The sequence below is a fragment of the Mugil cephalus genome, chromosome 20 (genome assembly GCF_022458985.1).
Source record: "Mugil cephalus isolate CIBA_MC_2020 chromosome 20, CIBA_Mcephalus_1.1, whole genome shotgun sequence".
Taxonomy (NCBI): Eukaryota; Metazoa; Chordata; class Actinopteri; order Mugiliformes; family Mugilidae; genus Mugil; species Mugil cephalus.
Genome location: NC_061789.1, coordinates 12,907,925 through 12,933,991, shown reverse-complemented (window position 1 = coordinate 12,933,991; position 26,067 = coordinate 12,907,925). Strand labels below are relative to the sequence as shown.

General features: G+C 44.0%; 1 protein-coding gene across 1 annotated transcript; it reads right to left on the bottom strand.

The window, feature by feature from the left end:
* Positions 1-1,881: 1,881 nt before the first annotated feature.
* Positions 1,882-25,628, bottom strand: tbc1d16 (TBC1 domain family, member 16). The gene is made up of 13 exons (XM_047572634.1): positions 25,440-25,628; positions 21,211-21,423; positions 20,504-20,666; positions 19,809-20,120; positions 13,354-13,548; positions 13,132-13,279; positions 12,816-12,980; positions 12,082-12,230; positions 9,367-9,501; positions 8,278-8,464; positions 7,276-7,455; positions 5,675-5,821; positions 1,882-4,958 (listed from the first exon to the last, which is right to left on the bottom strand). Exons 2-13 carry the CDS (start codon positions 21,389-21,391, stop codon positions 4,659-4,661), a joined length of 2,262 nt encoding a protein of 753 aa, XP_047428590.1. The 5' UTR covers positions 21,392-21,423; positions 25,440-25,628; the 3' UTR covers positions 1,882-4,658.
* Positions 25,629-26,067: the final 439 nt, after the last annotated feature.

The window sequence follows — 26,067 nt, the reverse complement described above, 5'->3', positions numbered from 1 at the left end:
CTGTTCAGTCACTGGCTGCTGAGGAAATGTGCGCCAAAAATACATTCATAAGATGTTTGGGTCCTGCAGAGAAAATTCATTTGTTTTCCTGGATCCACTGACTAACTAAACCAAAATGCTCAAGTGCGTCTGACTCTTTCCCGAAAGATGTCTGAAATTTCCTGTTCAAGGAACTGGCCACCTGATGACAGTGTCTGATACCCTCTCTGCAGCTGTCCACGACAATCAGCCGTCAAACGCCTGAGACCTTCACCCGAAACCCACAACAAACCTCAGAGGCTGATGAGACTCACTGCAGCTAGGTCATTTAGGGTTAAACTCTGGGAAGCGCACCGCCTGCCTCTGCTGCCTTTTCTCACAGGAGGCCTTACATTGTTTGTCAGAAAACTGGACTGGAAATCCCCTGTGAAGCAAAATTCACACCTCATCTTTTTTTTTTCTTTCTCTTTTTTTTTTCTCATCTATGTAGAGTGAAGGGGAAGGCATGTTACAAAACAAGATTTTACAACCAGGCGGCTGCTCAGGAGCGCGCATGAAGGCCGGTGCTTTGAGCGGGGAGCACCCAAAACCGGTTAAGGGTGGATATCTATAATCTACGAGTGAAAAGGTGACATCTTGAAAAAACATTTTAACCACACAACAACAGCTTTCAAGATGAATCTACACAGGCACGGCACACAAAAACATAGAAGGGAAATGATAATTCATTATTTAACTGCAGGTGAATCGTGCATCTGCTGGGCCTGTGCGGTAACAGTTTTCTCAGAAACTGCTGGGCAGCGCAGTTAGGCGAGCGGTTCAGCTCTGAGCTTCCACAACCGTGCTCTCTACTGTCTGCTGCGTCTCGGGTAAATGTAAAAGGTTATTAGAAACCAAGAAACTGCTTCAGGAAGCTGGTGGCTGGCGTTCAGCTTCTCCTGATGCTGTCGAGCAAAACCAGTTCACAGTCCAGGAAATTAGGTAATTTAACACAAAGGGGCCTCACTGTGAAGTTTGTCTGTCACTGTTGTTACCTTAATCGCCCTAGAAATAAATTGCTTTTAATGTTGTAAAGCGCACTGGTAAAAAACAAATAATAATAATAAAAATACACTACACGTCAGTTTTGTTCTGTTCATTAAATTTACTGCTTTTACATTTGACTTAAACCTAATTGTATAATCACCATTAGACACTAATTTTTTATTTTATTTTTGTGTAAATCATAAGGCTTTTGACTACCATTTGTCAAGTCTCAACTTCCTACACCTGCTAGAATAGGGAAACGATATGTTTTCCATTCTAGTGGCTTGGCTAGAATTGAAACTTGTAGCTGGGATTCTTCAAAAATGTAAAGGAAAAACACAAGCATGGTAACTAATGTCAGCTGTGTCACCTCCACGTTACCTCAAGATTATGGCAGGGATGGTCTGTTGTCATTTATGCAGTTTCTGTAAATACCTTTTATTGCCAATTTAAATCAGACCAATCAGAAAACCAGGATGTTACTGAATTAAATATTTGAATCTACAGAAAATCATACAGGGAGTGATCAATTTATTGTCCTGTAGACTGTGAATCTGTATCAATGCCATCAAAATTTTATGTTTTTTTGTTTGTTGTTTTTTTTTTTGGATAAAACCTGAATATCGTTTGTCCCACTCCACCCCACCCCTCCAGACTTAATTAATCTTGCCATTTAGACAGACTGCAAAGACCTTATGATAGCAAAAACATCTGGGCACATGGATCCAAAATGCTTTATTATTATGATTATAAATGTATTATTGGTACTAAAAAAGCTTTTCATACTATAGAGATAAAATTGCTTTAAATAAATTTAGCTTCAGCATTTTGACCCATAATTGACCACCTATGACTTGATAATGACTTTCAAAGAACTCTCCATGACCGGTATATTTATTTATACATAACTTCACATAACTTCCAGATATCTGTATTTATTTAATAAAGCACAGAAACTGCTAAAAACTGAGCAGTGAGTAAAGATGATGCTGGTGATGGTATTGTGAACATTTGTGTTTTCTTAATGAAATTACATTTCTTATCCGCACACTTGGTATATGGTCCCAGCAAAACATCTTCTCGAGCTGTTTCATTAAATTATGACTGAATTATATGACTGTTGTTCTTTTTATTGATACCAATTGTAAGAATGAGCTCTTTTTTCTGTGATGTGTGCAATAATACATCAACGTATTGTAGACCTTAACAGCAACATTGTACATTCGTGGCCATAATTCACAACAACCCCTTTAAATGAGAATAGTCAAGCTAGTGACTTGCAGTGTCTGTGTAAACAATGTGATTTCAATGTTAATAATTTTAAATTCATGAGATCAGTCCCATACACACACCTTTGTGTACCTGTCTTTGTGAGGACATAATGCATTCACCCCTCGTTCTTACCCAAAATCTCAAAAAGCCCCTTATGGGAAAGTGTCAGTGGTCTTAAAACTCAACCTAGTTCTCACAAAGACAGCTGCACAAGTCCACACACACACACTAACAAACATTAGTCTTTCTATAGTTGTAAGGACCATTATGACCCATTAGCCCCAAAGACAAATTTTAACCCTAAAAACATTATGAGGACCAGCTAAAATGTCCTCACAATATTAGTGTTGTGCCAACACAACTACATAAAGACAAGTACATGCACACACAAACACAGATATTGGTCTTTAGATAGTTGTGAGATATAACACCCTAATTAGGTAACCCTAAAAGCTTTAATCCTAAAAATGTTATGAAGAACAGCTAAAATGTCCTCGCAACTGTGCTGTTAAGCACTAGTCCACACAACTACATAAAGACAAACACACACGCGCACACACGCACACATTTTAACCATTTCTGATGTAACTCATGTCAACGCAGTCACCCTGCCTTCAATAAATGTCATTTCCAGCTGCACATGATAAGAAATAAGGAAGAGCAGTTATTGAATGTCTTTTGCAAAGACTGTTCACTGAGTGAGAGTGCGGGAAACCACAAGAGAAACAAAGAGGAAGAGCTAGAGAGCAAGTGACAGGGGGGTTGGGCGAGGCTGATTGAAGGTATTAATGTAACATTTTAGCAGGAATTTAAAGCGGTTTCCATCCCCAAGTGTGTCACTCAAAAGCTCTCAGAGGGGAAAGGTTTCAGGTGGAGACCACCTTAACTACTGACTTGAGCTCAGACACATTAACGACCAGCTTGTCTTTCCTCCCTCTCTCCCAGGTTCTCTTTCAGGATGACTGCTTTAATTAAAGTCAATGCTCAAGTGACCTTGTATGGCTTACTACGTATTTAGAGGTTACTAAAGTTTACACGCATACACCCACTGGTTTACCACGGTGTTTTATACCGCCGTCGAGTGAGAAGAAGCAGAAGACAGATACATTCATGTGGACTGATTCTTAGCTTCATCTGATTCATTCATTTTAAGGTGAAAGTGGAAAGAATGCAATTAGAAAGAAAAAAAAAACAACAACAGCAAAACTGTGCTTCAAAACTCCATCTAAACATGGTTTGACACAGAAGAGGAAATTTCAAGTAGAACAGAAAGTCATATTTTTTTTCTGTCAGGATAACACCACAATCCATGCTCTCTTTGGTGACAATGCTGTCATATCCATCCCATGCATCAGATAGTAGATTCATTTTATGTTTCATGATAATGGGCAAAATGGCAAAACTCCTATTGCTCAACGGGTGATGCGAATGCCTAAGTCTGACTCAGAATCTGAATCATAAGGAAACACACTTTTGTCTTCCTCTTGCTTGTCAGGAAACACCATTTTTTTGAGTAATTATAAGAATGCTCCTTACCGCCATCCGATGAGGAAATATGAGAAGCCCTATCACGTGAGTGTCTGTAATGTAAACACATTCTTACTTTTAGTTTGGACTGTTTTCCAGCTACAAATATATCGTGCCCTCTATACGTAAAGAATTGCACATGCAAGGATATAATATTGCTAAATATTTGTAACTGCGGATAAAATCAAACATTCAGTCGCTGAAGAAATTAAGTTGAACGAAATGTAAAAGGGACAGTATTTCATTGTAATTCATTTGTAGACTTTCCCTTTTTTGTTAACATCGAGGATTCTGTGTTTTAAAATGTCCTGCTCAGGCTTCAGATGTGCACATATTATTGGATATTAACACAAATGTCCCTTTGTGAGAACACAAGAACAAAAGTTCAAGTTCAAGTTCTGTGAATGAGTCCGCAGTTTCATTTGACCCAAGGTCAGACTCTGCAAGAATGCAGCCCAGTTGCTTCAGACTCTGATATGACCCCTGCCCAGAAACCCAGAGGAAAAACAGACTAGAACCTGAAGAAGCTCCAGACCAACATAGTGGCTGGTGATTGTCCGTTCTGCATCGAGAGGAAAGCAGCTTCTTGACTTGTGGTCTGTCCGACAGCAAACTGCCCCCATTGCCGATTCATGTCATACCGAATGCTGAAAACAACAATCTGATAAGGCAGTGTTCCACATTGCACCACATGAAAGAGTCCAGTGTCAAAAATACACATTCGATGGTGAAATTAAAAGCATGGACAGTGTGTAGAGAGAGGTCACAGGGCAGCAAGGAGTTCAGATGAATCCAAACATCTGCTGTGCTAACACAGATCGATACGAGCAAAAAGCTCCCCCGTAACCTCGACCTCAAGACTGTTTCCGGAAGGTGAAAATGTCCCGTGTTTTGGAGCCTCTCTTGCCCTCCGGTGGAGGTGTAGGGGTAGGGTTAGGTGAGGGCGTGGGTGTGGATGACGGCGAGGGCGAGGAGGCCTGGGGGACGGAGGTGCCTCCATAGGGGCAACTCTGTGAGTCCGAGTGTTCACCTGAACACTCCACAGTGGGGATGTAGCGGCTGTCCCACATCCCCGGGCCACACAGTTTACAAAGGTCGTGTAGGCTGCATGGGATCCTGGGTAGGAGGCGGAACTGGTAGAGAAGACTGCGGGCCTGGAAGCGACAAGATGAAGCAGAAAATAAAGAAAAGGGTTTTCGAATTGAGAAAGAAATAGTCGAGAAATTCAAAACAGATTGTTTCTGATATCAAACGTAGCAGACTGGAACACACTGGAAATAAATCAATACCTTTGACTCCTGGCTAAAAGATAACCAAAGGCAGTCAAGGTCAGCATTGCGTGGGTTTTACCTAAAGCTACAAAACTGCCATGCCTGCTCTCAAAACATTAGATGCAAAATCTCAGGCAACAACAACAAAAGGCGCTTCACCAGCTGCATGCTAACATGAACTCGCTGCCTCTGTTTGTAGCCGTACTAACGGCATCCATAAACATGAGGAGGCAGGCACACAAACAATAGCAAGGATGTAGATCATAAATCCACTGCATGGCATTGCAGCATCCCATTTAGTACTTCAAAGCCTCCATGGTCAGCTTACAGTGGAGCGCTACTTGGCTGCAGCACTGGACTGCACCCCTTGATACAAACAACACCGGGTTTGGATTAAATGTAGTAATAATAAAGCATTAATGCAGCCGTTGAGGAATTCTTATAAGCATGACCATAAATCATCAAACAAATCAAAACAGATCAGAACTGACTGTAACATTTTAAGATTAATGGATCCGTTTGCAGACCGCGCAGTCACAAAACGAAACAATGTAAACATGGCACAAAGACATGTAAATCAAGAGCATTCACTATGATACCTTGCGTAGCACCAGTTCTCCATTCATGTGCATGGAGAGGTTGCTGAAGTGGAGCAACATTTGGTCGGTAGCGAGCAGTTGTTCCGTCACGTCCTCCCCATAGAGAACAATGATGGCAACACACAGGAATAGGTGGAAGTAGTCCGTCTGTAGAATTGGAGATCCACGAAGCAGTCAACGATGGAAGGAATCATACAGGAAATGTGCAAAATCAGATTATGTGCTCTATAATTGGATATCAACAATAAAATAAAATAAAGAAAATAACTCAGGGATGTGTTTGATTTTTGCGCTCAATGTCATACATCCACATTTAGCTTTTAATCTGGCGTGCATGCATCACCTAAAAGTCTCATGTAAAGTCTGTATCTTGTATACAAGCTGTACTTATGATATATCCAGATGCAGCATGAATCTATCCACTTATTTCTGACTGGCCACTCTCTTTGTCTTCTGCCTGGTCAGCCTCAAGCAGATGGTTGCCCTCAACACGAGATGGGTTCAAGGTTTCTTCCTAGTAAATGCGGGAGGGTTCCTTGCCACTTTACTCTGGGGGTTTCAGGCTCTGGATCCTAGAAAGGTTCTTGAGATGCTACATGCTCCTCCTTGCTCTTCTTTCTGCCCCATCCCTCTCTATTTCTTTCAGTCTCTCTACCCAGTCGACCTCAAGTAGATTGTGAGCTGGGTTCCAGGTTTCTTCTAGGTAAAAGGGAGGGGGTTCAGGCTTCTGGGTCTGGAAAATGTCTTGAGATTCTACATTCTCCTCTCCTCTGCCCTTCCTTTTCTGTCTCCGGCGACAGTGCAGACCCCTAGTTTGCAATTTTCAAATTGATTGTTTTGGTTCAATAAAGATGGAACACATCGAGGAAAGGTTAACTAGTAGGTTCGGAAAAAAAACAAACATTTGAGGGAGGCTTATTGAAGGACTTGTATGTCTCTGTCAGTCTAAACATTTCAGAAAACAGATGTGACCCAGTATTTCTTGCTGCCTCCCCTGCATGGAAAAATCAGATACCAATCAAAAACTCTTGCATTTAGCCCATCTGCTACATGACAACCAACTGTCTAAACCAAGGTTTCAGTCTCCTATCTTCTCTATCACCACCTGTAGCACAAGATCAGAGCATCAAGCAAAGAGTGTGAACAGATGGCACAAAGAAAAGAGATAGAAATTTGACTCTGCCTCAGCGAGAAGAGGTACTGTACCCAGATACAAAAACAAGACGGGGTGGAAGAAACATCCCCTGTGTGCATAGGTTCAAGATAGACAGCCAAATTCAAATTCAATCTTAATTCATGCAGTGTTTTTTCTTTTTTACCATTTATATTTAAACAGTTTATATTATTTAGGAAGTACTGAAATGTGAAACTGTGAAAAACATTTTATAGGCATTTAGCAGGATTACAATTATCTGTGGTGACAGACTTGAAAAGACCTGAACTCTTTCTGTTGCAGACAATGTCAGCAATTCATCTGCATGGCCTCAAAACTTTGGAACAGTACAGAAGCAGATAATCGTCTTAGTACACTCATGGAGTATATGCAAAGCTTTTATTACCAACTTGTGTGTGCAAAGTAGCCTATCAGACTTTGACCTAACCTGGTAGTGTGCCCAGCAGGCCTCCCACATGCGCAGTGCCTCCGTATCAGGGAACTCTCGTTTAAAGCAGAGCAGGATCCAGCGATGGCAGAAGAGCAGCTGGAGGCCATCCTCCCCGAGCCTGGTCAGGTGCTGGTGGAAGCGGGGCAACATGAGACGCAGCAGCTCCCGCAGATACATCTGGAGGCAGGTCGGAGAGAGCGCGCATCATCTTACAGTTCTTTTTATTGCACTATTTTCAGCTGGAGTTATGCTTTTACGGGCTCCAGTGGACATTTTTTTTTTTTTTTACACACTTCTGTGCGACATGAAACACTAAGAAGCAGTGTCCCCTTTTGCAAACCACAGTGGAGAGAAAATGTAGAAGAAATCAGGAAGCAGAAATCAATTTCACCCACATGAACAGAGAAACAACTACATCTGTGAAACAAACATTGACCTCATGGACAAGTAAACAATAATCAATATTTATCTTATTTCTATATTCCATTGGACGATCAATTTTGGCCGAAAACTAATTGTGTCTGATACACAATGGTTGCTGAAATTTTGCAGGTATGTGATCTATAATCAAAGGTTCAAAAAGACTTTCATGGTCAATTTATGCTTGTCTTGAGAGTATCAAAAAGAAAAAGATTTCAAATAACCTCACTTGAAGGCAAAGTGGCATAACCCTAACCCAACCCTAACCCTAACCCTAACCCCAACCCCAACCCAACCAGTCATCACTGAGAGGAGACAGATAAAATGATTGGTTACATTTGGGGAACACATTTTGAGACATTTTCTCCATGGAAAGCAAAACTTAAATAACTGAAATAAACAGTTACGAACAATGAGAGTCCATACTTTCACACCTCCTTACAGAATGAAATGAGTATGAATTCTGAATCAGATTCTTGGTTTCTGAAATTAACAGGAATTGTTGGACAACCGTTTTCATGTGCCGGTGCAGATGCAAGATTCGCCCAACTCAAAGACAAAAACGGAGGAGCATCCTACCAGCTGCCTCTCCATGTCTTCATCACGCGGGGAGCTGATGAAGATGGTGTTCTCCATGAGGCCGACGAAGCACCAGAAGGTGTCGCTTTCATCCTGGATCTCGGTGAGCAGAGGGGCCACCAGGTCAGACATACCTTGGCAGTAGCCCATGTCGGGATTAAACACTGCATAGTTGAGCAGAATTCGCCTGGGGCAAGAACAGCCGTGGACATCTTAGTGCTGTCAAAGCACCTCAGCAGAAAAACACTACAACACTTAATACATGAACGAGCACTGCAGTATTATGCATTTCAATTCTTTTGACAGACGCTAACATAGCCTCGAAGCAATCCGGCCAGACCACTGAAAAGTGTGGTCCCACCCAAATGCTCTAAACGAGCCAACATGTGTTTCAGCATTGCTGGCAATGCCCACAATCCCCACTTTAGCAGTTGCTATGCCAACTCCTCTGGTAACCAGGGAGCTAATTAATGATTTTTCTTGGTTACTTCTTTGCAGAAAACTTCCCTGGCTGCCCTCATAAATAAGTGGGTGTTATATAAACAAAGAAAAATCACAGACTTTTTATTGTTTTAGTGAAGAATTTGTGTGTATTTTAGGAAACCGGGCGCAAGACATTTCTGAGAAGCAACATGAGGATGCCAGTATCTTCAGTTTCAACAACATGCTTAGACAGAATGGCTCGGATACACATATCAGTGACGTATCTGTAATAGTGTGGAAGCCTGAGATAAGTGCTTTGCATCTGGACATGTGCAGCGCTGGTACCACCATGCTCCAGGCACGATATAAAGCATAATGCCAAGACAAATATCAGGAGCCTCGATGAGAGTCACTAAACTAATATGCTATTTAAATCCTCTTGCTCCTCGTTTAGAAAGCCATTAGCTCTGAGTATGCATCAAAAGTGCTCAGACGGCTTAGTCAGAGTCAATAAAGCATGAAACTCATTTGCGTCCCCCCCCCCCCCCCAAGGGTTCAGAATATGAAATGAATAGCCTGTGCGTTGAGTTGAGGAACGGGAGTGACAGACGGAGACAAGGTGGCGGAGAACAGAGCGTGAGTGGGAGCGGACAAGCAGAGCCTAACCTCATGATCTCCACATTGGGGTTGTTCTCTCCTCTGAAGAAGTTGTTGCTGCGATCCGTTCTCACCACATCTTTGTCCACCGTGAACTGGACCTTCCTCCAGAACTCGCTGTGCTCCTCTGGGCTCATGGACAATCTGAAGGGTCACACAAACGTTGGGAAGAAATGGAAATATTAGATAAAAGAATACATCTTGCATCTTTTACCTTGACCAAGAGTAGTTATTGCTCGAGAAACTGGCTTTAAGAAAGTTTTTATTGCAAGACCTGGTAGTTGGGAAACTAAAAAAAAAATATGAACAAATAATATTTGCCTTTAATGTTACCCTGGTTTCAAACACTAATAGTTAGCTACAAATGAACTAAAGAGTGTGGGGGTGGGCATGCACTGAACTGAAGGTCTATTTTACCACCAATCACTCCATTGAGAATAACACCACAACAATAAAAACCCCTATCTATCCCTGTAGATGTTAGAGAGTACATTAGCAATCTACTCTGTGTGTGGCACTAATGTACTCAAGTCCTAACAAGCAGAGGGGATTTAATTAACACTGTTTGTTTTCCATGCGGCCCCACCAGGAATTATGAGCGCACACCTGATGCAACGCCACGCAACTGTTTAGTTTTAGTGTCGTTTGTTTGTGTCTTCTTTGCGCCGACCTGATCCCTCTTTAAAAGTTGCCTAACTTAAAATTATCCCATTTTACCTTCTGGAGGTAAACGGGAAATGGTCTTGGATTTACATCGCTTTTCTGCCTACTAGTACGCAAAGTACTTTTACAGACACTGGGACACATCTTCCCATTCGTTCACACATGCACAAGCGCTGGGTGGAACCAGTGGGTTCCAGCGTGTTGCTCGAGAACACTTCGGCCTCTGGTTTGGGTTATTGACCAAGAGACCCTAAGATTTATCACCACGTCACTGGGTGAATCGTGACTTAAAATTGTCAAAACTATATTTGGAAATGAGCAGAAACGAGAAGATGTATAGTTAAACACTGCTAGGTTCTGAAACAAGGACAACTGGACTTGTTGGGGTTTCTTGTTGGGAAGTTTCACCACTCATCCAAGTTCTAAATACCTGTTGGTGTTTTATTAGGAATAATTCTCAAAAATGATTCCTGGGAGTTAAGACTTTATTTGTAATTATTCTCAGCAACTGTCATGATGAGTGGCTTCCCGAAACCAAGCCAGTACAGTTCACTTTGTTTTAGTGGATATACTATCACCCCGATACTGTTAACTGTTGTCACTTTGCTCTTGAGCAGTGTATTTTTTATGTTTTTTGACTGTTGTATTTGTCCTATTTTACATATTTTTTCTGGTCACTGTTTTTTCTTGACTTGTGCTGCTATAACATTTGAATTTCCCCAATGGGGATCAATAAAATATTATCTTATCTTATAAGTAAAACATTTACGTAAAGTAATTTATTTAAAGTAATCTGATTCTAAATAACCTCGGAAACTAACAATGAAAAAAAGTACTTTATCTTCAAGTCTGCCAAATATTAGAATTTGATAAATTAGAATAATTTAAAAAAACACTTGGAAGACAAACTAAAGACTAACTAAAGATGTGTGTTTCTGTGTGTCTACTGCACGCCTACATGGAAAGTCATGAAAATCAGCTCACAACTATACAAATATCTCTCTTCTGCTGTCATTTCCACTCGTTCTGTTTGGTTAGCCTGTTGACTTTTCTTTTATAACCCAGTCTTTGGCTACTCAAAAGTCATTATATTTATTACAGCTCCGCTACTTCCACATCTTACGGAAGGATGTGAGGTTAGAAGAAGAGGAGCGAAACCACAGACACGCATCCTTTCTCCTAATGATCGACTGGTGGCCCCGGAGGCGGCTCTAGTCGAAGGATCTTTAAAGGAATTCACATCAGAGTCAGAACAAGGACTCTAATTACCCGACTTCGATAAGACCTTCTGGTGCGCTCAAAATGTTAATAGGCCATACAGATGAAACCTGTCCAATTATCATATTCATTACACACAGAGCTGCAGAAGGTGTGAAAATATGTGCACGCTTAACCTTTTCACGGCAGGGAGGAGACGAAATAAAGGCCCGGGGTCTGCTTATGTGTGTGTGACAAGTGTACTTGTCAGCGCACACAGAAGATGTGTTGTTTTTTTTGTTTTTTTTGTTCTTTTTTTTTGACTTGTGACAAGGAAGTGTGAACTGATAAGCACTGACATGTTTTTGTTTTTTTCTCTGAAACCTTTTATTTCACACCCGGCACCTCCCTTTATGTTTGTCCCTGGTCGTGTCTATTGATTGCTCAGCGATGAGAAGTAGCACATATGATTTAATGTTTGACTGACTGAACATTTAGCAGTCGAGTCTGCAGCTGTGCGACGGTTTATTTTTCTGTTTCATAGAGTCAAGTGTCTGTCGGACTTAAATGAGGGCAAATGTTGTCGGCGAGGAGGAAATGCCCTAGGGTTAGGGTTAGTGTTAGGGCTATGGCTAGGGCTAGGGTCCTATGGGTTGAGGGGTTCAGGCTTGTTCCAGTGCATCCCACACATAATTAATTAGTTTATGCTGTTTTTCATGTTTTGTCATGAAGGAGTGTCATTGCTATGGGGTGGAGGTGCCTGGTCTGGTCTAGATGGGTGGTACATGTCTAAGTAACACCCACACTAATGCCAGTTCCAAAAGCTTGCCAGCAGAACACTGAATTGTTCTAGCCGTAACCAACCTCCTCTGCTGGATGTCATGATAGTGTGATCGCTTCTGCAGTCTCCAGGCCTCCCTCTCTTGGGAGGTTGAGTCGTAGCTGTAGTAGTGCAGCAGGAAGGGCCAAACCTCGCCACGGATGGAGGGGTCGATACCACCAAAAAAGATGGCCTGGTGAAAAGAGAAAGAAAGGAAGGAAGGGGGGGATGCACATACTGAAAAAAGTGATTCAGGTCAAACCACGCTGTATGCAAATGACACGCACAGAGAGTGGCTCGACGGCGAGGCCTGCACCCAACCGCCTCATAACAGAACTACAGTACACCGATTATTTTGCGCGTGTTGCAAAATGCTGCAAAAACGAAACCTCCTACAAAAACAAACACTGTTTAATCACCGCGCCTGGCAAAAACAGAGTGCAACTGTTCCAGCATTTACTGAGGAAATGTCTTGGTCACAGTCTAACTGCCGCTGAGTCATTTCAGTAAAATGGCGAATCTTAAATTGAGTCAATCCAAGAGATCTGAAATGACTCACATTTGGAGAGGAGGGGGGAGTGCAGTGACTACGGATAACCTTCTCTTTATTTACAGACACGGGTGCTGATTAATTGTGAAAGTTAGATACCGTGAGCTTGGCTTTCGGTGAGTGTGATTCACATGGAAAATGCAACAAAAACTGTTGCTTGGCTGTATGGATGTTGGGCCCTATTGGATTTCCTAACAGATCTAAAAAGACGCTGAATCATACACTCACCTTGCGCAGCTTGTACTCCTCCTCCACCTGTCCACTGTGGTTGAGGTGACGGAGCCAGGTGGTGACATCGAGCCGGCGATAAAGCCTCTCCTCCGGGTGGGCCTCGGCTGAAGGCAGGGTGGGCCTCTGGATGGAGAACTGCATGCAGGACTTCTCATCTGACACCTAATGGCAAGCGTGACAGATTGCAAAGCCCAGATGGATTAAAATGTTGGCACGGGACCAACGTTTGCGCGGAAAAAAAATCTGGGAAAGAAAGGGTGAAAAATTCCTAATAAAACTCGGTGCCAAATTGGACTTCGAGGCGTAAGCTGACCTGGTCTTTGAGCTGAGTTTCTCTGCAGCACTTCCACTGCTGGAAGACCTCGGCCAGCTTGTCCAGGCCGGCGTGGTGGAAATGGAGGATCTTATACTGGCTCTCTCTGCTGGCTATCACCAGCTGGCCGCTAGTACACGCCTCGTCACTGCAAAAACAAGGCAGAGCGATGCACAAAGGCTCCCTGAGAATTCCCTGAAACCCTTCGGACTCCCTGCTCACCTGAAGAAGAGTCTCAGTGACCTCATGTGACCCAGGTCAACCCTGAAGACGCCGCACAACTGCTCCAGGGCCAGAACCTTCTGCTGTTCCTCCCACCGCATGCCCTGCGCCTGGCCGCCGATCTCGGAGGGAGCGTGGCTGTCCAGGCTCGAGGCGGAGCTCACCGAGTGGTTCATGGACTCCTCGCACAACTCCCTGGGAAAAAAAAATAACTAGGGTTCCTACAAATAAATATTTCAGATTTTTTTTTTTTTTTTTTTTACACTTTAGGAAAAGATCCGTTCCTTAAAGAGGACCACCAAAAATAAATGTAACGTTAAGGGTGGCGTTTAGCGAAGACAAATCTCCGCTCGCTTCACGTCTCAATATGGTTTCCTTGGAATGCGCAGAGGCTCCTGCAGACACACATTCGCGGGGGGAAATCTGTACACACACAAATCATGCTGTCTGCCGTCCAATTTCCCCTGTCATTCCCCCATGGCGAGCATGTTTTTCCCGGCACTGAAACCCGAGCCGAGGGTTCCTCAGCTGCGGGAGGAGACAACGCAAAACATTACACAGGCGCTGTACAGTGATGCACGTGACAACGATTTTGTGGAAGACGGGCCACAACGGCTGGGGCTGGAGCGCGCGCACACACACACACACACACACACACACACACACACACACACACACACACACACACACACACACACACACACACACACACACACACACACACACGAATACACGAATGGAGCGTAGCTAATGACCATGATGCACTCTTGAACACGTTTCTGGACATGCTAAAGCCGGGAAACCGAAGCGTGTTAAACCCCCTGACATGTGGGAATGCGTCTAAATGAAGCTATTTGCTGACCACTTACTATTAAATGATCTACTAAAAAAAAAAAAAGTATTTTATTCTGAAAAGTGTTATTTATGACATCAGTACCAAACACAGGATTTAAAAGCGCGTGTACAGGGAAAATTTTTTTTTTTTAATTTTTCACCCCGAATAATAAGATGTTCTATTTCTATTTTTCACGGGTGGCAGTTCGGGCACTTTGACAACGAGGGAGGCTGACCGTATCCAGCCTTTTACACCGTGCATCAATCACGTCTGGCTAATCGTTTCCCTGTAAGCAGACGGGAACAAAACAGGGCTGATCAATCCAAGCTGCGCAGTTTCCTTATGCTATCTGGTGATTTACCGCTCCCTGTCTCATGTATCACGCCACAAACCAGACCGTGGAAGACTGGGAGTCTGGGAGGCAGAGGGAGAACAGAGGGCTTTGGCGAGGGAGGCGAGCTAAAATATGGAGGGGCTCTTTTAACGCTAGACTACCGTACTTCATAACTCCACTGCCTGTCAAGATGGGAGGTGCAGGGGTAGAGTTTACAAGGCCTGCAAGCTGCAAAATAAAACTGAGAAAGTGCTTTATGACATTTGTTGTAAACACAGACCTCTCACTCACGAGCATAAACTCAGTAAGCGATTAACTACAGCCTGATTGTGATCGTTTACTTAGTCTGCAGTTCTCAGAAGCCGCGCCACATGCGGGGCGTAAACAAGCTGTTTTGACAGGAGTCGGGCCCGGCACATCCCACCAGGCCGAGGTGAGATCAAACTGCCCCGAGGCCCTTCGTAACACTTCCCTCTGCATACACAACGGTTTACCCTGGAGGGGGGGGTGGGATGTGTTGCCGGATCACCCTGAGAACCAGGACCGAGGGCTACGGGCCTCCGGGGACACCCAGGTCCTTCAAATAACCCCACTCCCCACCCCGGAGGGAACGGGGAGCTGAGGGAGGGCTCGGAGCTAGGGGGCGGTGTGAGCACTACAGCCGTGTTCGGTCCAGTTTGGAGTTTGGAGTTTAATCTGCTTCGATTCATTTATTTTTCATAAAGCAAAATAAAATGAGATAACTGCAAAATGACAAGAAAGCAACGTATTTCTTGTAGGTTTATCGATTGCTTTTGCCTCGCAAATATTTAAGGGCAACAAGGACAAACTGCAATCACAAGTGGCAGACTAGAGATAAGTAACCAGTGATGCGTGGCTGCAGGCAGAACCCGCTCCGCTTCGAGCCAAAAACATGGAAACCGCTGTTCCGAGTTTTAATCACATGTTAAAATTTGGCCTATGAAACCCTCGGAGAGAGCGTGCACGCCGACAGTCCCACAAACTCCTGCGAAACTAAAGGAACTCGTTAAGAGGCTTGACACAGATTGCTGTGGATTTCTCTTTCTTGCCCTCTCCCACCACTCTCCTCTTTCTGCCCCCTTTTCATCCGCTCTCACTCTCCCATACGCGGTTCTTTCTCTTTGAATGATTCCAAGTGACATGTTTCCAGTTCCTGGCCCCTTAACAGTGTCAATTAAAGCGAGAGAGAATGAGAGATGGAGTGGGTTCCAGGGTTTTGGCTGCTGCTCCGCTCTCTTCAGTCCTCTAATCCGGGGAGCTGACATTCAGCCCAGCACAACAACCCTGGGAGCACTGGGAATCAAAGGGCTTCACACAGACTTTAGGAAAGGAAGGAGGAGGGAGGGTGTGTGTGTGTGTGTGTGTGTGTGTGTGTGTGTGTGGGGTGGGAGTGGGGGGGGGGATATTTGAGAGGAGGTGGGCCACACCAAAAGATTCAATATTGAGGAAAAACAGAGGGTGAGCAAAAGGAACATATGCAAAAGAAATAGTGGGAGGAATTGAGAGATCTGGGACAGGAGAAGGAGAAGAAGCAGAAGAAGAAGAAGAAGAGAAAAACAGGCAAAAGAACGGATGGAGCTGAGAGGCAGGGAGGCGAAGGGGGAGACACTAACGGCAAGTGAAGAAGAGAGTAGTGGAGGAAGAGAGGCACGGAGCGAAGCTGTGAAGCGAAGAGCGCTGCCAAGTCACACACTGACTGCACTTACAGAGAGAGGGAGAGATCTGGGGTCTGGAAAGTGGTTAAAAAAGAGAGAGGCTGAAACACGCACACACTGACAGCGGCTCACACACTCTGAGGAAATATCTCAGGGCCAAATAGCTGCGTGAGGAAACAACCGCGGAGGGGATTGTAAAGTCAAACAGCAACTCAGTCACCGGACGGCTGGCTCCCTCGATGAGAGAAGAGTTTGCGGAAGCACCGCGGGGTTTGGGGCTGGAGAGGATTTAGGGAGTCGACTTGGGAGGGTATAAAACGCCAAGCACTGGGTCGGAGGAGTTAATAAATTTTGCCTCCCGCTGAAATCATCTACCTGCTTTCACACCCCTGGGAGCTTCTGCTGCAGTGCCACCGTGAGGCCTCAGACTGGAAACCAGCCCACACACCGTCAATTCTTTTCTGTTTGGCTCCACCTTCTGGTAGACGACAGCAACTGAAGAAATCAAATTGTTGATGGAAGTGGCAAATCTGTCTAACAACAAACTGGATTGCAGTATCCATGAAAAGATACTGTCATTTTCTAACTTTTGCCAACAGCATGAGCATATTTACTGCGACTGTTGTGTTACTGGGACAAATCAAAGATAAACAGCGGTTGTTACAAGAAGATATGAAGAACTGACAGCACTTTAATTTACTCTTGGTTAAATTATGAATTATCAAATCTCGGCATTATTAGCTGGAAGAGAGAATTCAATATGCACCAATCAGGCGCAACATTATCTGGTTCTCGTGGCTCCTGTCCAGTCAGGTCATAAATATTGGGACATCGAAACAATTCTCATATTATTGGCTCTATATACCACCACAATGGATTTGAAATGAAACGAACAAGATGTGTTTTAACTGCAGACGTTCAGCTTTAATTTGAGGGTATTTACATCCAAATCAGGTGAACGTGTAGGAATTACAACAGTTTGTATATGTACCTCACGCTTTTTAAGCGACCAGAAGTAATGGGACAATTGGCTGCTCAGCTGTTCCATGGCCAGGTGAGTGTTATTCCCTCATTATCCCATTTACAAAGAAGCAGATAAAAGATCTAGAGTTCATTTCACGGGCGTTATTTGCATTTGGAATCTGTTGCTGTCAACTCTCAATACAGAGAGCCAAAGAGCTGTCACTGTCAGTGAAGCAAGCCATCGTTACACTGAGAAATCAAAACAAATCCATGAGAGAGATAGCGAAAACATTAGGTGTGGCCAAATCAAATGTTTGGAGCGTTCTTAAAAAGAAAGGACGCGCCACTGAGCTCAGCAACACCAAATGACCCAGAAGACCGCGAAAAACAACTGCGGTTGATGACCGACGAATTCTTCCCTTGGCGAAGAAAAACTCCTTCACAACAGTTGGCCAGATCAGGGACACTCTCCAGGAGGTAGGTGTGTGTGTGTGTGTGTCACAGTCAACAACCAAGAGAAGACTTCACCAGACTGAATACAGAGGGTTCACCACAAGTAAACCATTGGTGAGCCTCAAAAACAGGAAGGCCACATTAAAGTTTGCCAAACAACATCTAAAAAAGCCTTCACAGTTCTGGAACAACATCCTATGGACAGATGTGACAAAGATCAACTTGTACCAGAGTGATGGGAAGAGAAGAGTATGGAAAAAGAAAGGAAACGCTCATGATCCAAAGCATACCACCTCATCAGTGAAGCATGGTGGTGGTAGTGTCATGGCGTGGGCATGTATGGCTGCCAATGGAACTGGTTTCATTGTATTTATTGATGATGTGTCTGCTGACAAAAGCAGCAGGATGAATTCTGAAGTGTATTGGGCAATATTATCTGCTCATATTCAGCCAAACACTTCAAAACTCATTGGGCGGCCTTCACAATGCAGATGGACAATGACCTAAAGCATACTGCAAAAGCAACCAAAGAGTTTTTTAAGGCCCAGAAGTGGAATGTTATGCAATGGCCTAAAGGTTAATCACCTGACCTGAATCCGATTGAGCATGCATTTCACTTGCTAAAGACAAAACTGAAGGGAAAATGCCCCAAGAACAAGCAGGAGCTAAAGACATTTTCAGTAGAGGCCTGGCAGAGCATCACCAGGGATGAAACCCAGCGTCTGGTGATGTCCATGCGTTCCAGACTTCACGCTGTAATTGACTGCAAATGATAGTATTAAAAAGTGAAAAGTCTAATTTATGATCGTTCAGTTGTCCCATTACTTTTGGTCCCTTTAAAAGTTGGAGGCCTGAGTTGGATGTAAATACCCTCAGATTAAAGCTGAAAGTCTGGAGTTCTTTTCAAATCAAATTTCAAATCCATCGTGGTGGTATATGGGGCCGAAAAGATGAGAATTGTGTCGATGTCCCAATATTTATGGACGTGACTGTATCGGGCAGCAAGCTGAACATTATGTCCTCGAAGTTGATGTTAAAAGCAGGAAAAAAGTTCAAGTAGAAGGATTTGAGAGACTTGAGAGACACTTGGGTCAGAACATCTCCAGAACTAAAGCTCCTGTGGGGTGTTCCTGGTGTGGTAACAATCAACAGTGGTCCAAGAAAGGAGAAGAATCAGAGACAAGGATCACTGAGGAAGAGGAAGAAGGAGGAAGGAGGTGCGCTTGGTCAATGTTCAGATGGTGGTACATCTCAGACAGAGTCACATCCACATAAATGCCATGACCCACGTTCACCATGAAGAACATTAACGAGGAAATTCTTCATTTCCAAGTGACGTATGAGCCCCCAGACACCTTCTTCCTATACTCCATGCTCACATACCCATTGTAGGACAGGGGTCAGCATGGACACCCTGACTGGGCTGCAGTCAGGTATTCCCCGACAGAATAAACTGTGATGCCTGTGACTGCATTATGAATATGTCTCCTGTGTCTTAAATTGTGCTGGGGGGGATATGTGGATTCAAAGAATGCCAAATAACAGCCTGTATACAGAACTGATGGAGATAGTGTTTATTAGGTTTCATAAATTCGCTTCCATTTTGGTTGTTAAGGGCGGCACGGTTTGGATTCGGATATTGAACATTAACGTGGATATGTGGAATGATGAGATTTTCTACGGGGTGCAGCTTTGTGCTGTATTTGAGGAAGTCAAATGACAGTAGTCAAATTAACAGTAGGAATGTACGCGACGTCTGCTTCTGTATGGGTGGGGCTGAAACTAACATCTGTATCATCTACCAAGAATGTGCGATACCGGTCAGGTAAGGTAAGGTAAGGTAAGGTAAGGTGTAGAACCTACTCAAGCCACAGTTGTGCACCCTGGTTGACATCACAGAAACATACTTAGAAAACTAGATATATTTGTGCTGTATATTTTGTACTTAAAGTTAATTTTTATCAAAAAGTGCAGAAGCAGACATAAAATGCGGGTATATAAAGTCTATTCACCTGCAGGAAATATTCAAATTTTTGCTGGGAGTGTAGTAATGACTTAAACAAAATGAGCAGAATTACTATTGTTGCCTTGACATTTTCCCTCTGCTGGGTGACAGTCTGTAGAAACTCTACTCTGTTGTGTATAAATAACACCATGAATGATTAATGAAGCCCATTTCAAACCTCGCGCTGACCTGCTTTCGTTGTCCAGGAAGACGGATCCGCTGCTTTCGCAGAGGGCCTCACTGACGGGGGACAAGCAGAAAGGGGAGGAGAAGGTGTCCGAGTCCGAGCCCATGGTGCTGTCGCGGCTCACTTCGTCCGACAGCTCGCAGGATCCCTCGTCGCCCTCCTCCCCGGCTGAGGGAAGCGGTTGCTGGTGTGAGGAGGGGTCCGCTGCAGCCTCCGCCGCCAGGCTGGACTGGCTCTCCGCCGAGGCGCTACTGGTGATGTTCCTCTCCTCGTCCTCATCTTCTTCCTGGGCCGCCGGGGGGCGGGAGTGCGGTCTAGAGGGCACGGTCGATTTTAAAAACCCATCAATGTCATTTATAGACTGAGTCCAAAAAGGTTTTTGATCTAAGTGTCAGGTTTTAATTCTGTAACTGCATGTTTATTCTAAACCACAGACCTCATAATCAACCAGTGGAGATAACACTGATGAGGCATAACATTATGACCATCTTCCTTATATTCCAAAACAGTCAGAGAATGGACATGGGTCTTATGAAGGTGTCCTGTGGTGTCTAGTGACATAATGTTGCATCATGTTTGTAAGAAGTGTAATTGCTATGGCGTCAGGGATGCCTGGTCTGTAAAAATAATTTAGGTTAATGCATCCAAGACACATTTCAGGCGCATTAAAAGACGCACAAGAAACATCTTTCCACACCTTCGGCCTCTGCGGCGGGTGTTCCTTCGTACGGGGGAGCTCTCCGGAGTGATGTATCGCAGTGCCTCCTCGTCCTGCCTCTGGATGCGGGAGTTGGGCACCCAGGTCAGGATCAGAGTGGTCCCCAGGCTCTCGTCCTTCTCAACGTGCACACACAGGTAGCCTGCAGGGGGAGACAAAACCGCGGGTGCGTTAAGAGCAGCTGCACTGGGTGTAAATGTGTAAATAAAAGGCAGGTGGAAAAATTTTTTCAGGTGGCAACTTTAAGACAAACGTGTAATTGGAGCAAAAGTGGGCGCATCATGAGACGGGAAACCTGAGAGGTGAGTTATGAAAAACACACAGACAAGTAGAGGACTAGGAGATAAGAGGCGAGGTATTCAGGAAATGCTGATAATAGCACAGCAGCAAGAGGGGAAAACCCGCTTCTTTTAATCGCTATGACAGATATGACGAATCAAGAAAATCAAGTTAATATAACTTTAGCCAAGAGTTAACTAGAAACAATGATCAGCAGTATGAGCCTTCACTCTTATTAAATCATATAATTTTGCAGTTATTTTTAGGTCCCTTAGGTCTCAATGTTTTTGGCATAACATTTTATAATGACTCGTGTAACCCTAACCCTGACTCTAACCCTAAAAAAATACAGACGACTGAACTTGAGCCGAAAGGCCTGAGTCCACTCAGACGCGGCGCAGCCTAACCTGGGTGGTGCTCGGCCAAGCCGGGCAGGGGTTCCGCAGGGTGCACGCAGACATTGTTTTTGGAGAAGATGATCTCGCCGTCCAGGCCCGAGCGTACCAGTGAGCCACCCGCCCCGGGGTTAAAGGTCAGGAGGTCGGACGCCTTGGACGAGGCACGCCGCAGGAGCCGACCCAGAGACATCTCCACAGGCACCGGGACACTGGGCCCATCCTCTAAATACAAACATTACAGGGAAGAAGGGAGGAGGCAGAGGGTGAGAGATACGGTATCGGAGCATGCTTCGCCTCCTCTGTCACATGTTTGCCAGCAGTTACTGCAGTGTCCTTACTGCAGTGCTCAACCCCACAATCCCTTCTCCCCCTCAGTACTTGTTCAGCAGTTCTCTGTGCCACATTTTTCGTTGTGCACCTGCACCCGCGAACACGTTCGTAGCTTCTGTGTATACTGTAGCAGTGTGTGAGCAAACGTGACCCACCTTTTGCAAACACCGCTCAGACAACGGCGCACACTCACTGAGACACGCGCAAACACACATCACCCCGTCCGTGTGAAATTCCGAACGGTTATCAGCCGCCAGCAGATGTCGCCGACATCTGCGCCGGACTGGGATCGACGTGTCACGCCACGCCAGCGTTGAACCGAGAAGGCTCCCCGCGAGTTAAAAGTAAAGTGGGTGCTTTGATGGCGAGGAACGACGTGGGGATGAATGCTTTCTTATCTGAAAAGGCTTAAGGGGGGATGTTAATCTCAGGATCAAATGAAACTGAGAGCAATTGAAGACACACAGTTGTCGTCACTTCACATTTACTTTCGTTCTCCTGACTTGGACGTGTCTGTGTGTTTGGATTCATTTCACGTGATGCCTTGTTTCCTTGAGCACTCGTGACACGTACTCCCGGCTCCGTCTGAGGAATGTCCCCTCCTTTTTCCTCAGAGGACATGTTTACCTCTGCCTGATTAAGCAGGCACCCCGACTTCCTGATGCCAGGCCCCCGGCAGGAAGTCTGGTGGCATGAAATCCGCGCAGGATACCGGGGAGGGTCACCATTTGAATTGAATTTTAAGGAGTAGAAGACCGTTTCTTTTCGTTAGAAATGCCCCTAAAGGAAAGGACATTGTGTAAAAAAAAAAAAAAAGTCCTGGCAGATTTTCGGCTGCAACAAATGTTTGGCAATTTCAGTTCAATCTGAAACCACTACTGTTAAATTACCCGCATAGTTGTTTAATCTTTAAGTCAATCGCTTTATAAAGTAACGCGGACACTTTGTTGGCCTTCTGATTGGTCTGCTGGCCACCAATCAGAGGGCTACGACCCTTTGTGAAGTCTCAACTTCCTACGTTGCTGTTGCCAGGTCAAACTGTACCAGCGTGGGGATCCATTACCGTGGAAAAACCTGTAGTCTTGTAATTGTGATTCTTTGAAAACATAAAAAAATACCATAAAGGTAACCAGTCTGGATACAGCAGAGGAAAAAAACTAAACATAAAAATAAAAACTCGTGAAAGGACTGGTGAATTTTTCCGACGTCCTTACGTTAACGTAAGCCATTTACCACATCTGTGAATACGTTAGCCATTTTTACCACTGACCCTTCTTGAACCTTGCTCTGTTTTGCCGGTCTGTCGTAACAACTCCTGAAACCTGAAGCCTGACGCTACATGACACATGATGATACGGTGATCCCAGACTTTCAGGTGTCTCCTGGCTGGTGTATATGTATGCGGACATATACGAGTGGTTGGGCCTGATGCCACAAGACCAAGCCCACTTCGCGGCTACGCTATTGGCTCATATGTACTCCTTTTTCAGATTTTTAAATTATTGTTTCCATTTTTTCTTTTTTTCCTTGATGCCCACGATGAAGGCCTCCAGGTGAAACGCGTCAGTCTAATAAAGTTCTTCCTTATACCACAAGAGTTCCTGGAGTCTTGGCCGTATTAGCATTAGCCAGAAGTTAGCATGAAAATATGTAATGTAAAACTGTGGATAAGTTCTCAGCCACAGTCTTTCTATCCTACAGCATGTCTCTACTACTGAATATAAGTGGCCAGCCCCCGCCGACTACTTCTGCATCAAACAGCACGTGTGCATAATAATGTAATGTTTACATACTCCAACTGCTCATTCTTGCAGGATGCACACACAGAAACACATACCATCATGAACATGATCCTCATAATGACAGGCTTGGATCTCAAACCAGCTGTCCAGCTGTTTTCTGTACAGCAATAACTAATTCACTGCTGTGCTACTATGTAGGGGTTATTTTGGTCTGTATGTGATTACAGACCCTCGCTTCTTTCTTCTCTCTTCATCTTTTACGCTGTCAACACCTCGGCGCTGCTGACACGCTGCCTCTTCTCTGTGACCTTTCAGCGTTTTATCGAACTCCTCAGGACCGAAACAGCGTCCCACACTCATTCTATTCCCACTGTGACCTACAGAATACTTCACTTTTTTTTTTGCAAACTTTTCTACAGACTGCTAGCCAAACAGAGAAACTTTTAATAAGACCACGAAAACCTACACCTGTGCGGTTTAGCGCCGTTTACAGGAGGTAAAACTCCCAGGGTCTCAGCTTCTCACCTCTGGGCTATATTAATTAAGTTGTCACGTTGACATTTCAATAGAGGGGGCAATGCTGAACACACCTTTTCATCTGCACTGTATACCAATGCCTGGGGCAGCCGAAGACACCAGGCGCAAAGAAGCCTGAAAAACAAGGTCCTTCATGGGTACAATCTATATATGCATCTCTCTCTCTCTCACTCTCTCTCTACATATATATATATATAGATATATATATGTGTGTGTGTGTGTGTATCTATGTATACATATAATATATATGTATATATACACATATATATACACATTTAGCTCAAGTCCTGAAAGTAGTCGGAGGGAACAGAATTTAAAAAAATAAATAAATAAAAAAAATATTATACTTGTGCTTCTATTTATTTAAAAAAAAAACTACTGGTCTGTGAATTTATGGATTCCAAACTCTTTAGAGATGGTTTTGTAACCTTTTCCAGCCTGATGAGCAACGGCGATGCCTTTTCTTGAGTCCTTAGAAAGCTAACTTATCTGTGCCATCCTACACTTCCAGAAACATGTGGTGTAAAGATCAGATAGCAAACATGATTGACTGATTGATTAGAAAACACTGAACTGTACTGAACACACACACTGTAATTTGGCGTTGAAAATCAACATGCGCACCCAGATAGGTTGAGATATGTAATATTGGTTAATTTTTCCTGAATAAACAAACACACAAGTGCAAAATTTATGTTTCATTTGTTTGCTTGCGGCCTCTGTGAATACTTTCAGGACTTGTTCTGTTTTTTTGTTTTGTTTTTTTGCAGAAGTGTGCAAAAATTATGAGGGAAGCAAAAACTTTTATGGTGCACTGCAGATAAAAAAAATAATAAAAAGTTTACTTTACAGTAAAAACGTCATAAAGTAATCTCCTGCAATTAAACACACCTATCCAAATGGGTGGGTTCTCTTTTCAGGTAATGCCAGTACTTTAAATTACGTGGCCTTATGTAATATTTTAAAACAAAAAGACTAAATTTTGGTTTCTTGATTTGTGACTTGTGGACAAACCGGTGGGTGAAAGCTTGAATGATATTACTTTACAGTATCAGACAAAGAATAGCAGCGCAGAGAGAAGCCACATCCAAGTTTATTTTTCCCATCTGTTCTCTGACTGATGAATTCAAGAATATGCTTTTTTTTTTTTTAAGTTTCATTCATATTTATGGCTAAACTCATTGATTAAACTCCAGGCTGACTGGAGATGGTCGTCCCCTGTCCTGACTGTGATGGGACAATTAACAGCAGCATCTTGTGTAGTAAAGGCGTGCCATGCTGTCTGGGGATCCATCTGCTACCATTACAGCCTGACGGGGAGCAACCATCTGACAGGAGGCCCACACTGGTAGGCTGTTGACAGTGGGTTTTCTGGCCCGAGTCGTGCAGCCTTTAGAACATAAATATTTCAGTCAAGCTGCCCGAAACCGCGGCCGAAAATCGCTCAGGGCGTCCACGTTTGCCAACAAAACTAAAAAGTTTCTCATCCAGCAGCAACCTCACAACATCACGGTTCGCGTGCACAAACGGCTGTTGACACACACACACCTGTTCCAGCAGGAGAAATGAAGAATGAATGAATAGCAGGCGGCGTGTAGGAAAGCGGGGGCCAAGCCGCTGAGCTCTCACCTTCAGTCCTGCCGCAGGAGTCTACAGCCCATGCCGGACAACCATCTCGCCGTTCAGGGAGGTTGTACCGCGCAGCGTGCGCCGACGTAGTTGCGCCTGCTTTTCCCGGATTTGGGTCAGCTGTTAACGAACTGTAGTCCTGTTTTTTACTATGCTGCTTTCCGACAGTGACACTACACGCCTGCCTGCTGCCGCTTCCACGGCAAAAACACACTTCTTTACACTTCCGGTTCGAAATTTCAAAGCAAACCTTCGATATGGGCGAATGCAGTGCTTACGTTTTATTTTGAAATCCAAAAGGAAGTTGCTTCCCACTGGTTCTTGATCTTTTCCTTCTAACTTTGCAGCTCTAGACCAATCCCCCAAATTCCGCTGCTTCCGGAATGTCAAAGGCTTTTTTCCTGTTAAACATACAGATAATTTTATATTTCATTAAAAATAATATTTTAAAAAAAATTAAAGGGAAATTGGACCATGGCGGTGCTTAAAACAAGTAAATATATTTTACATTATATCCAAAGTCGCTTTCTGACCCAGCCTATCGTAAAATCCTTACCCCTTACATCACAATGACGTTTTAAAGGTCACCGGCAAATGCTTGAATGCAGTTGGTCTATCATCAGGACCA